We start from the raw sequence: 11,082 nt of genomic DNA on the forward strand, positions 1-11,082 counted from the left end.
CAACGACCCTAGAGCCCTTGCAGATTGAACCGGTGGTTTTATACGTACCCACCCGACCGGCTCTCCCCATTCCCGTCCAATCAACGCCCTTTATAGTCTCCAAGAGGGCCCAAATGTCTCAGGCCGTGCGCCGTTCCCGACAAAACTGCTTAGGAATGTCGGGTTAGGTAGAATTTTTTATTGCTCATAAGGTTGCAGGACGTTTAAAGCCCCTTGAATTTGGGAATTATATGACGTCTTGGTTTCACAATAAGAGGGAAGCGATGTTAAAAAGGCATAGCTTTTTAAATTATTTTAGCACTCATATTTCATATGGCAAACCGGCGTGCCTTACCGGAAAAGAATGAACTGAATGTAGAATGTATTGAAAGCAGTTTGTGCACATAAGTTTTTAGAAAAAAAAAACAATATATATATATTGTAGGGTTTTATTATATAATTAGGATAAGTGATAAATCTAAATTTACCTTATATTAATACTTGCAAGTGCTCTCATGCTACAGCGCATATTATTTCATATTTGATTAATATTGTTAATGTAATTTTTACGACCTGTTACTCCTGCGATAAGTGTGCAAGACAGATTTAAAATAAGGAATATAATATCACCTTTAAATTAAGGTAAAGAGATAGAGCAGTAAGTATACTAAAATTCAGCTTATGCGCTGTTGATAACACAAAGCAATCTATACCTAGGCAAATCGGGCAACTGAGCTGTTGGTTCGCATGATGGTAAGCAATCACTACCGCCTTTGAATGTTCGCAGATGCAATACCTATGCGAATACGCTGCCCGCTTTTTAAAAGGTAAGATATAAGGAAAGGATTGACGGCTGGAACGAAGGTAAAGGAAACGGGCGGTTTCATGAATATTGGTTAAATGCCAGCTAGTTCTCTATAAGGAGTACATGAAGAACTGCTTATAGAAGCAGGTCTGTGAACTGATTAAACTTACTGAACCGAAGCGAAGCGAAGGCGGGCCGCAGTTTATACAGATGTAATACCATTCGCTCAACTACAATAGCAACTCGGTAATCAATGACGCCATCGGGTGCGCCATACCCGTCACTCACCCAGTGGAAAAACTAATCTAATTGAAACGGCGACGTTAAATAACTCTAATTGATATAATCATTCCGAATTTAGCCATCACTGAATTCATTTGCGCGCGAGAACTATAAAACAATTTTTAATAGATTTTTGAAATTCACCAATTAAGCTTTAATTTGGCAATGGAAATATTTCGTTTTCTAGAACATTATTTCAAATACTCTAACTTTCTTTGAACATTGTGATCCTGCATAGTACTTGTAAGGATTCGGGAGAGATCGCATATCCGGTGTAACGGACCAGCGTCAACGCCTGCGCAGGGTCAACACACGCTCGCCAAGGCCGGTTCAATGCCCCTTTAGGCTCAAGGAATGGAGATAGAGAAGTTTAAATTAGTGTACATGACCGATAGTACAAGTTTGATCGATTTCTATGCCATAAAATTTCATGTAGTCGATCTATATACGGACATACTGAAACGTAATTCATTTTTATATTTTCCCAAATAATTGTGTTCACCAAATGTGTAACATGTATAGATGAGACTTGTCTTTCACATCGAGCTTGGTATGAATGCTACTGACACTTTAACAACATCCATAATGTAGTAGGTCACATATTACGAAACGAATCCTTTATACGAGAAACCGTAGCGTCATATTACATTTGACTGGAACGATATATGTAAAGAATAGGCTCACAATTTTTATAGTTAGTGCCTTGTACATGTTATACAAGTTAATTATGCATACAAAAGATTATTGATTATGGAATTCACAAAGCTGATAAGGCATAATGCAATTGTGACGTAATTGCAATATGCGTTTGACAGAATTTACATCACACTGGACGCACGCTTACGCATTTATGACGTCGATATAAATTAATTTTCATCTGAATCGCCAGCGTCAATGTTTGAGAAATTGAATCTATACTAATATTATAGAGCTGAAGAGTTTGTTTGAACGCGCTCATCTCAGGAACTACCGGTCGGTTTTGAAACATTCTTTCAGTTTTAGATAGCCTATTTATTGAGGAAGGCTTGAGGCTATATATGTACTACGGGCGAAGTCAGGGCGGACCGCTAATAAATGATAAGATTCTTTTAAAATGTAAAAAAGATAGTTGTAATGCGTTAAGTAAATGAAACCTACAAGTGTAAGTTTAAAATTATACATATTACAAGTTAGTTACCTTTTTATTGGTAAAATTTTTATTAAACTCTCCTAAAATACCTAATTCAATGGCTTTTTCATTCTGAATATTATAAATGTAATATGTATTATTGTATATTATGTACACATATTGAAATAATTTAACAAATTAAACCAACATAATGACAATTAAACTATATATTAATTTAAAATTATAAGGCTACTGTTCTGCTATGATACATGTTTAATTATTATGACAGCAAACAAAATCGCACCTATTCTTTGTAAATAAAACAAATTCATCTATACTCATCCAAGTAATCCGGAATTTGTTATTATTTTATTGTTAATGTTTAATGATTAAAAGGAAAAAGAGCAAGGACTTTTGTTATGATTTTGTAATAATTTTGTTTTTAACAAAAGACTTGCAGCCTTCAAGTTATCAGAAATAGACAAAATTTCAATGGGATCACATAGGAGGTACCAGTTTTCAAATAAAAAATAATAATAAAAAGTAGTTTACCAAGTAAAAAGCTATGTGGTAATATACACAAAAAACAGCTGAATTGATAATCTCCTCCTTTTTTTGAAGTCAGTTGATAAAAGCTATTGTAACTAATTATTTTTGTCATAACCTAAATTACAGAATTTTAACTTATATGTCAAAAACTGGAAAATTGAGTGAAGCAAAGAATTTTACCTAGAGGCAAATGAAATGCTGTCTAGCGAATATCTATTTGTCACATTGAATTTCTAAGTTCCTATCTATGATCTATATGGTTAATTTAGCTAAGTGCAGGGTTTAAGACAAATTCAGTGTTTATCCAATTAAATCAAGTATTTCAATGTTTTAGGTAGTTATAATAACTACATACTTTCATTAGTAATCCATGAAAATAAAACAAAGTGTTTTATGTTGCTGCAAACAATGTTAAATTCATAAATACTGTAAAAGTATTAGATGTATGCTGAGGGCAATGAGTCACATATAGCATAGTATATTGTATTTATTAAAAAAATACAGGATTTCATCATATTAAACTATCCTATTATATTATTATTCTAGGTTAATATAAATGCTGTGGAATTCATTGATAATTTCAAAAATATCTCTTTTTCTATGGTAAGTAAACGTACTTAGTATGTACAGTGATTTGTAGGTTTTACGATAGAATAGTATTGTATTTGAAGCACATTTTCTCATATTGACTTCCCATACATAGTTACTATAAATATTGCAACTAAATATGGCACAAGCCTACATTCATCCGTACTTTGGAATTGAATCAATAGGTGCTAAGAACACTTCGGTACAGCTTAGCTTGTTTGCATAATTTATTATTTGTTACTCCTTATTGGTACATGGAATGGACTCGATATAATTGTAGGAAAACTACAATAATAATTATTGTTCCACGCCTGGTTCGTGACGTCCATACAAGAGGGCACGACCTTCGCTCGAAGGATAGTTAATTATAGTAGAAGATTCCTATGGTGATTAGTACAGAAAACTTGAAAGAAAATAAACTTACCTCCACAGCCATACACATTGAATAAGAATTGAACGGATTCAGCCGCGAACAGCTAGTAAAATTCGCCACACACGCAGAAAACGTGTGCTCGGCACAAAAAATTAACTCAACTGACAAATTACATTGCCATACAGAAAATTATTAAAGTGAATTGTTGCTCTCAAAAAAAATCATAAAGCTTCACCTACACGTTTTGAGTCTTTGTACATAGATTCCTAGGTTAAAATTAAATTTTATGCTTTAGTTATCAATAACAGTAAATCGAAAATAAATTAAACACTTGCTTACCTAAATACTACAAAACGAGCCATCGTGTTATTTTTTATCATTGTTATGTCATGAGATAAAATTGTTTGAAAAATCATCATGTTGCTGCAATTTATTTTTCTTTGCTGATTGCTCACATTACGAATTCATTCTGAATATATTTCAATCGTTTTCCATTATAATACATTCACTACCTTTTAAAATACTAGGCATAGGCATTTTATAAATTGTTTACTCAGTTTTCGTACTTACTCTACCCCCCATAGGTACTATTAACTTCAACTCAGCAGCATAGAATCTCAAATAAAATCGAATCGTTTACATCGGCAAACTTCCATTTATCACTAGTGAGCTACATTAATTCTATAAACCCTTAGCTGCTGCTGGCAATGCTCGTTACTCGTTAGATTTTTCATCTGCTATTTACTTTTTTTTTATGTCAACGTCGGCAACGGAGCTTGTAGGTCGTTTGATGGTAAGCGCTACCACCTATGGCTACCACCGCCCATGAACATTTGGAACATTTGTAAGGTCGTTTGCAGTCTTTACGCCTCTACAAGCGAAAAGAGATTGATAAGAGGAATAAAGGAAAGGACTGGGAAGGGTAAGGTAAAGGATATGAACCTCTGGATCACTCACTCACTGAACGAAACACAGTAGCATGCTAGTATTTCACGTTGGTCTTCTATGGGGATGTGGTACTTTCTCGGTGCGAGCAGGCCCAATTCGTGCCGAAGCGTGCTGGACTCCCGCATACAAAAGCGTGACGTTACTGCGTACGGCTACCAGTTGGACACTTTTTTAATGGCACTCCAATAGAGATAGCTCTCTTTTCCTCAAAATTCGATAAGCAGATTCTTGAAGCCGTCTTAACAGGCTCTAAAATTTAACTTAAGTTTCTCCTTACATTGGTTTTAAAGTGTTTCAAAATTGACCTGGATCTACAATATCGTATAATTCCTATATGATGAGTATTGAAGAATTTGGTAAATTTTTGCTTTTAATTTGCCGATTAGTTTTCCAAGAAATTATTAGTAGAATAGAAAAATGGCAAAACAGAGGAAAAAAAAAGGATATTATTCCCAACAGTATAATTATTGATACAGTTTGCTCAACATAATGAATTTACAAAAACATATTATCATTGAATCCTGGTGGTGGCAGATGGTCAGCATCAGGTGGTGGAGGCCTTCTCCCTGGTAGTGGTCCCACTCCAGGAGGGCCGAATGGATCGAAACGTGCACCGGGTGGTACTGCGCCCCTTTTAAATGACAATATTATATATACATTATTAGGCATTCTAATAATAAAAATACTTGACACATGAAAGCTATTTTTATTTGTAACTGATTAGAGGAAATATCAAATATTATGAGTCAAAATGTAGGGGTAGAATTTTAAAATATATTTTAAGTTTCTATACTATACTAGCAAACTCGGCGAACTCCGTTTCGCCACCAGATGCCTTCGTTTTTCCCGCTTTTCTGTTGAAAATTTTCCGGAATTTTCTTTGCTATAAACCTCATGACGCCCAAGACCTTTCCAACGAATGCAAAACCGTGGAAATCGGTTCGTGCGTTCTGGAGTTATAGCGTCAGGAAGGAAAACCCGACTTATTTTTATATAGTAGATTATGCATAAATATGGAAATACATTTGTATATTTTATTGTGAAATATGTACTTGAACAATAACTAAAGAGTGTATGGATAAAAAGTTTTGTATACACACAGAGGCCAATCGTAGTTAGAATTCATTTTTACTAGACAATAGAAAGGTTCAACAATAACAAGTTATCATAATAGAAAAAAGTTAATTACCTTGGCAATCCACCAGGAATGCCAAGTCCAGGATTTTCAATGTCCCTGCGAGGTCCAAATGGGTTGAAGATCATGCCCCCACCACCAGGCGCAAAGGGATCTAAATCCGAACGACCTATGTTTGGTAGATTTGCTGGTGGCAATTCCCTGTTAAAATAGCATTATACAAAATATGTCACTTTAAGTATCGAAAGCAGACACATAAACAGAAACAGTAATCAAAAGAGTAGAACAAATTTGATTACTGAGGAAGGATCACAGGTGCCTGAAGGGCTAGCCGTTATAAGGTTTGGCAAAAAGATACAGATTTGAAACTCGCCTCATGAGAAAAAAATTTAATCTTTAAATATTTCTCTGCAGACATATGAAGATTAAATTCATATATTTACAATGTCCAAAGAATTTGATATCCATTCCAGCTACTCTCTGCATTTTATTGAAATACTATTCTTACCAATGTATTTTTCCAAGGCAGATATTAAAAATGTATTTTTAGATCTATTTTTAAATAATTCTAGTTGTCCATGTTAATAATAATATAATGCTACAGAAACTTACCATAGGTCACGGGTATCTGGATTGACACCTGGCATTGGTCTTGGAGGAACTCTTAAGGGATCATCACTGGGTCGCCTGTTGCTGGAGCCATCTAACATAATAAAATATTTTATTGTAAAAATAAGTTAATATATGCGAAATTATTTTTTTTAATTAAAGCACAATATTTACTATTATATATTATATATATACTTATTGTTTAAATGTCTGCTTTGAATCTAAACTTATATTATAGGTGTGATATTGATAATAAATGTCCATATTATCCATTTATTTAAATTTTAAGCTATCAATAGCTTTATTGCAACTCAAATGTAATATGAGCAGTTAACAGTGAAGCAAGTAGATTGGTGATCACAATTAAAATCATACTGAAGTTAATATTTAGTTTTATAGCAATGAAATGCTTGAAAATTTCTCATACTGAAGTTGTTTAAGTGTATAATAGTCTAAAATAAAAGTGTATCATCTATACATGATCATATTCTGCTTCAAGTAAGACTCTCAAGTTTTTTGTGATACTTACCCAGGCTATGCACAAATTGTAATATAACATAAACCTGTATAACAAATAGATATTTCAATCTACTCACCGCCAGTCTGTGTATGTATGGTTGTAGTAGATCTCTCTGTTAGTGTGTCTATGAGGTCCCTTTTGACATTGTACATGAGATCTTTGTGACTCGGCAGCATTTTGTCAATGGGACCACTCATTTCCTTTACAGTGTCTTCTATTTTAACAACAACATTTGAGACGGCTAGATCTTCTGACCTCTGTAACAATTGTAATAATATTATACCGTAATTAATGAGGTTTAACATGGTTGATATTATTAAGAAAAATCAGAATATCTAGTCTATATCAAATAAGGTATATTAGGATTAGATGTGTACAATATGACACAACTGTTTTCTTGTAGTATTATAAATAATGTTAAAAGGGTTATTAAATATAATTGTAGGCACTATGACTCACAAACATGTTTCCAAAGAATGTCTGTGTAGAGAATTATCTATCTCAGGAATATCTTATAGAAAATGACTCATATTCATTTACATTTATTACCATTAAGTTCAAAATAAGATTTCCATCAGTATTTAAGCCATGAAGAATGTACAATTTTTCATCAAAGAGATAGCGAAGTGTGTAATTTTCATTGTCATTCCAACCAGTAGGTAGAACTTCACTCTTCACTTCATCTCCAGATAGGGTGCGCTGTAATATATTAAGCACAAATTGACAAACTGAGTGGTGAGCATAAAATAAGCATTAAATATTTCATAATATAAATACAACTGTACCTCATCGCCGACTCCGATATTTCTAAAACCTCTTTTTGTTAAATTCCAATGAATGAATGCGATTATAATATCAGATTTTCTTTTTACATCTTTCTCAACGGTCCTGAAGGTCAAATCCCACCCGAACAAAGGATCAGACGCCATAAGTCCGGATGTGACACCCAATTTATTTAATGTAAAATAAAAACAACACTGTTTTGTTTCGGAAAAAGTTGTTTTCGCAAATAAATATTTAACTTTACGATTTCTTAAATGTCATGCTAACAGTACAAATTACTATAGTGGAACTGTCAAGTGTCATCATTTGAAATTAGCAATATTGTCACTGTTATTGTCATTATCACGTGCCAGAGACAAACGAATACAGATTTTACAATATGTGGGTAACTTATTATATAAAATATTATTCATTTTTTATTCTAAACAAAATCTAAAGTTATTGATACAAATCTTTGAAGAAATGGTATTTTACATGAATCATAATAATAAATGAATTATACAATGGAGTGTCCTTAATATTGCCTAATTATTACAAATGTGATTACGATACCATACGATAAATTCAATTTCAAATTAAAAAAAAGAATAATTTAAAACATCATATAATTTATATCAATAATAACCATCTTCGGTATTTTTAAACGTGCAGCGTAAAAAAAAATACACATATATCTTTGGTTATTAGCATTGGTTATTTGCAAACGTCAAATTTATGTCAAGTTATACAGCAGTCGAAAAACAACATGGCGGGCAGTGTCATCTCGATATCGTCGTGAATATAACGTGAAATAATGATTATTATTGTTTTAGAATATGGGTGAATATGTGCAATAATTTATTAAACTTTGATGTGAAAAGTGTTGTGTTTTGATATTTTTTGTGATAATAAAGTGTTACAATGGCCTCGGATAAGATCAAAGTTGCTGTGCGGGTTCGTCCTTTTAACAGGCGAGGTAAGCTGGTTTCGTGCTAGTAATAAATAAAAAATACGATCATACAGGTGACTACGTGTGCCTGTTTTATCTACGTATTAAATTTAGCTTTGATAAATTTAGTTTATTTTTATTTCTTTATTTACACTCCCATCAATATTGTTTTCAAGGAACTGGAAGACGTTGAAGCTAATAACTTCGAAACCTTTAGCTATTACATAAAGCCTACAGTACCACGGTACATAATGCATGAATTATTTTTTCATGATTTTTGCAGTTTCTTAGTTTGCCCTAAAATTGAGCAAACTTGTAAAATTATTGATAATTGATTGTAAATAAATATTGTATTTCAATAACAGAACTGTGATTTCTGCTTATTCTTATCTAAATACAATTTAACTAATGAATATTGATATTAGAAAGCATAGAATTGTCGGTTTTAACATAATTGTAACAGATGGGAAGCATTACATTTTATGGCTTCTTATTTATTTATTTATATCCTAAACTATTAATGTAGTTATAGGGGGTTATAATAAAATGTAGTCAAAAGAAATTAATCAATTATGAAAATAACATTATTAAATGACAGAATTAACTAAATTGTCACACTTGTTCTCTTACACAGTGTATGTACCTAGTTATTGAAATTATTTAACCGTGGTGACCTAAATCACCATAGTAAGATATAATCATACTATTTGTATTGTCACTGATTCTTGATATGTGTGCTAAGTTTACATTAACTCTGTCTATTTAAGTGGCTCAAAATTTAATCGGTCGGTTATATACAACTATGCAAGTGAAGCTAGTAAGTGTGTTAAATTATACAATACAATAACAAATATGAATCTATATAGCAATATATTACAAATGTTTAATTTTAATTAAGATATTTTAATCAAAAATAGTGTTTATGGAATATTGAGGAAATTTATAAAAATGGTATTATATAAATAAAAGCAATAAATTTACTTACTCTGAAATAATAATGTTGCAATAAAGAATAAATCTTTCATTGTTGCATAGTTATTTATTAATTTGTATAATATGTATATATTACCCTTAATTATTTGCTGCTGCTAATGCTGACAATTAAGAGAAATGTTTTATTTTTATTAATATTCAACTTACTACAGAAATTATTGTGTTATTTAAATATTTCTTTTACTCATTAATCTTATCTGTATCGGTTTTATCATAAGATTGTGTTACTCTGTAATTTATTGCTAGAATGTCGTTTTATTATTTTAGTACTTTTGAATTACGTACAATTAAAAAAAAAAAACTGTCATTTCGACAATTTTTTATTAAATCGATGCGAATCTAACACTTTTCGCCTTGTTATAACTGAGAAACGTAAATTCCAATCAAGCACTCAGCAAATTTCGTAATTTCCTCTAGGCGATGTTAAATTATGTTCAATACGTCGATCGATATACACTCCGATGTGGGATGCGAACATACAACCAACCAATATTATTCCGTTATGCATACGCCTATTTCAATACGACGGTCTAGTGAAACCGGATTTTGAAGAGAATCGCCACCGACAAACAGTCCGACCTCGTGTTGAGTCATTGTTGCAGTGCTGTACACGTATTGCTTAATCTAACCACTCGATGTTCGCGATTTTAGCTTACATCCATCGGCAATAATTATTGTCAACTGGATTCCGATGTTTCTATGCCAAAAGTGACCGTTGGGTAACCAGCATATATATATTCATTAGCATGTTTTTATAATTTCCCCTCAAAAAACAACGCATTAGCATATATAATGTAACGAATTATAAAGATAACGCATCTGGTTTGATAGTTTAGCGTACTCGTATCGTCAGTTAAGAAATAATGTTCGTGTTTTATTTTCTTCAAAATATGGGTTGGATATTTTTCCAATTAGCAGTGTTTCGTCGTATCACAATCGTTTGGTTTGTAACACATCTTATGACATCATCAATATATATGCATTACTTTTATAGCATAGTTCGTGTGAATTCATGTGACGAAAAACAAATAAACAAGTCAGTTAACGCTCGCTTCCAATATTTATTTATTTATTTATTAAAACACTACAAATTGTAAGATTACAGGGGTGCTTCCAAACAGGACGGAGTTTAGGTAAAGGTAGCGGAATAGGTATGAAAATTATTCCATAATTAAACGTATTTTTTCAGTACCATTCATTACGTATGTATTTGATGTTTTCTGAACGAATAGTTACAGTTTCACAATCGATGTCACGTGGTCTTTGTTTAAAAACTGGTTTAAATATCGTCGTGGCTTTCAAGGTATTCAAAACCTACCCTACTTAATACTTATTGATGAATAAAAAAAATGTGAATGTAAATTTGTTTGTCACGCATTAAGCCCCTAACTAATTTTTGTGAAATATGGAGCAAAGATAGTCTGAAACCCAAGAAAGGAGATAGAACATCCGGAGTCCCGTAGATGACACGGGCGAAGCCAT

At 32.4% G+C, this 11,082-nt stretch overlaps 1 protein-coding gene across 3 annotated transcripts in view; it reads right to left on the reverse strand.

Moving 5' to 3' along the window:
- Positions 1 to 5,076: 5,076 nt before the first annotated feature.
- Positions 5,077 to 11,082, reverse strand: part of LOC119829577 (proteasome inhibitor PI31 subunit) — a 7,986-nt gene continuing 1,980 nt past the window's right edge. Inside the window, exons 1-6 of one of the 3 annotated variants that reach the window (XM_038352149.1) lie at positions 7,682 to 7,980; positions 7,446 to 7,595; positions 6,973 to 7,153; positions 6,380 to 6,470; positions 5,822 to 5,968; positions 5,077 to 5,263 (exon numbers count right to left, since the gene is read on the reverse strand). In XM_038352149.1, coding sequence (XP_038208077.1) covers positions 5,128 to 5,263; positions 5,822 to 5,968; positions 6,380 to 6,470; positions 6,973 to 7,153; positions 7,446 to 7,595; positions 7,682 to 7,825 — 849 coding nt within the window. In that variant the 5' untranslated portion in view covers positions 7,826 to 7,980 and the 3' untranslated portion in view covers positions 5,077 to 5,127. Of the gene's footprint in view, positions 5,264 to 5,821; positions 5,969 to 6,379; positions 6,471 to 6,972; positions 7,154 to 7,445; positions 7,596 to 7,681; positions 7,981 to 11,082 lie in introns of those variants that run through there. The other 2 variants (XM_038352150.1, XM_038352151.1) reach the window with 2 other exon arrangements.

This window comes from Zerene cesonia, chromosome 10 (genome assembly GCF_012273895.1).
Source record: "Zerene cesonia ecotype Mississippi chromosome 10, Zerene_cesonia_1.1, whole genome shotgun sequence".
Classification (NCBI taxonomy): Eukaryota; Metazoa; Arthropoda; class Insecta; order Lepidoptera; family Pieridae; genus Zerene; species Zerene cesonia.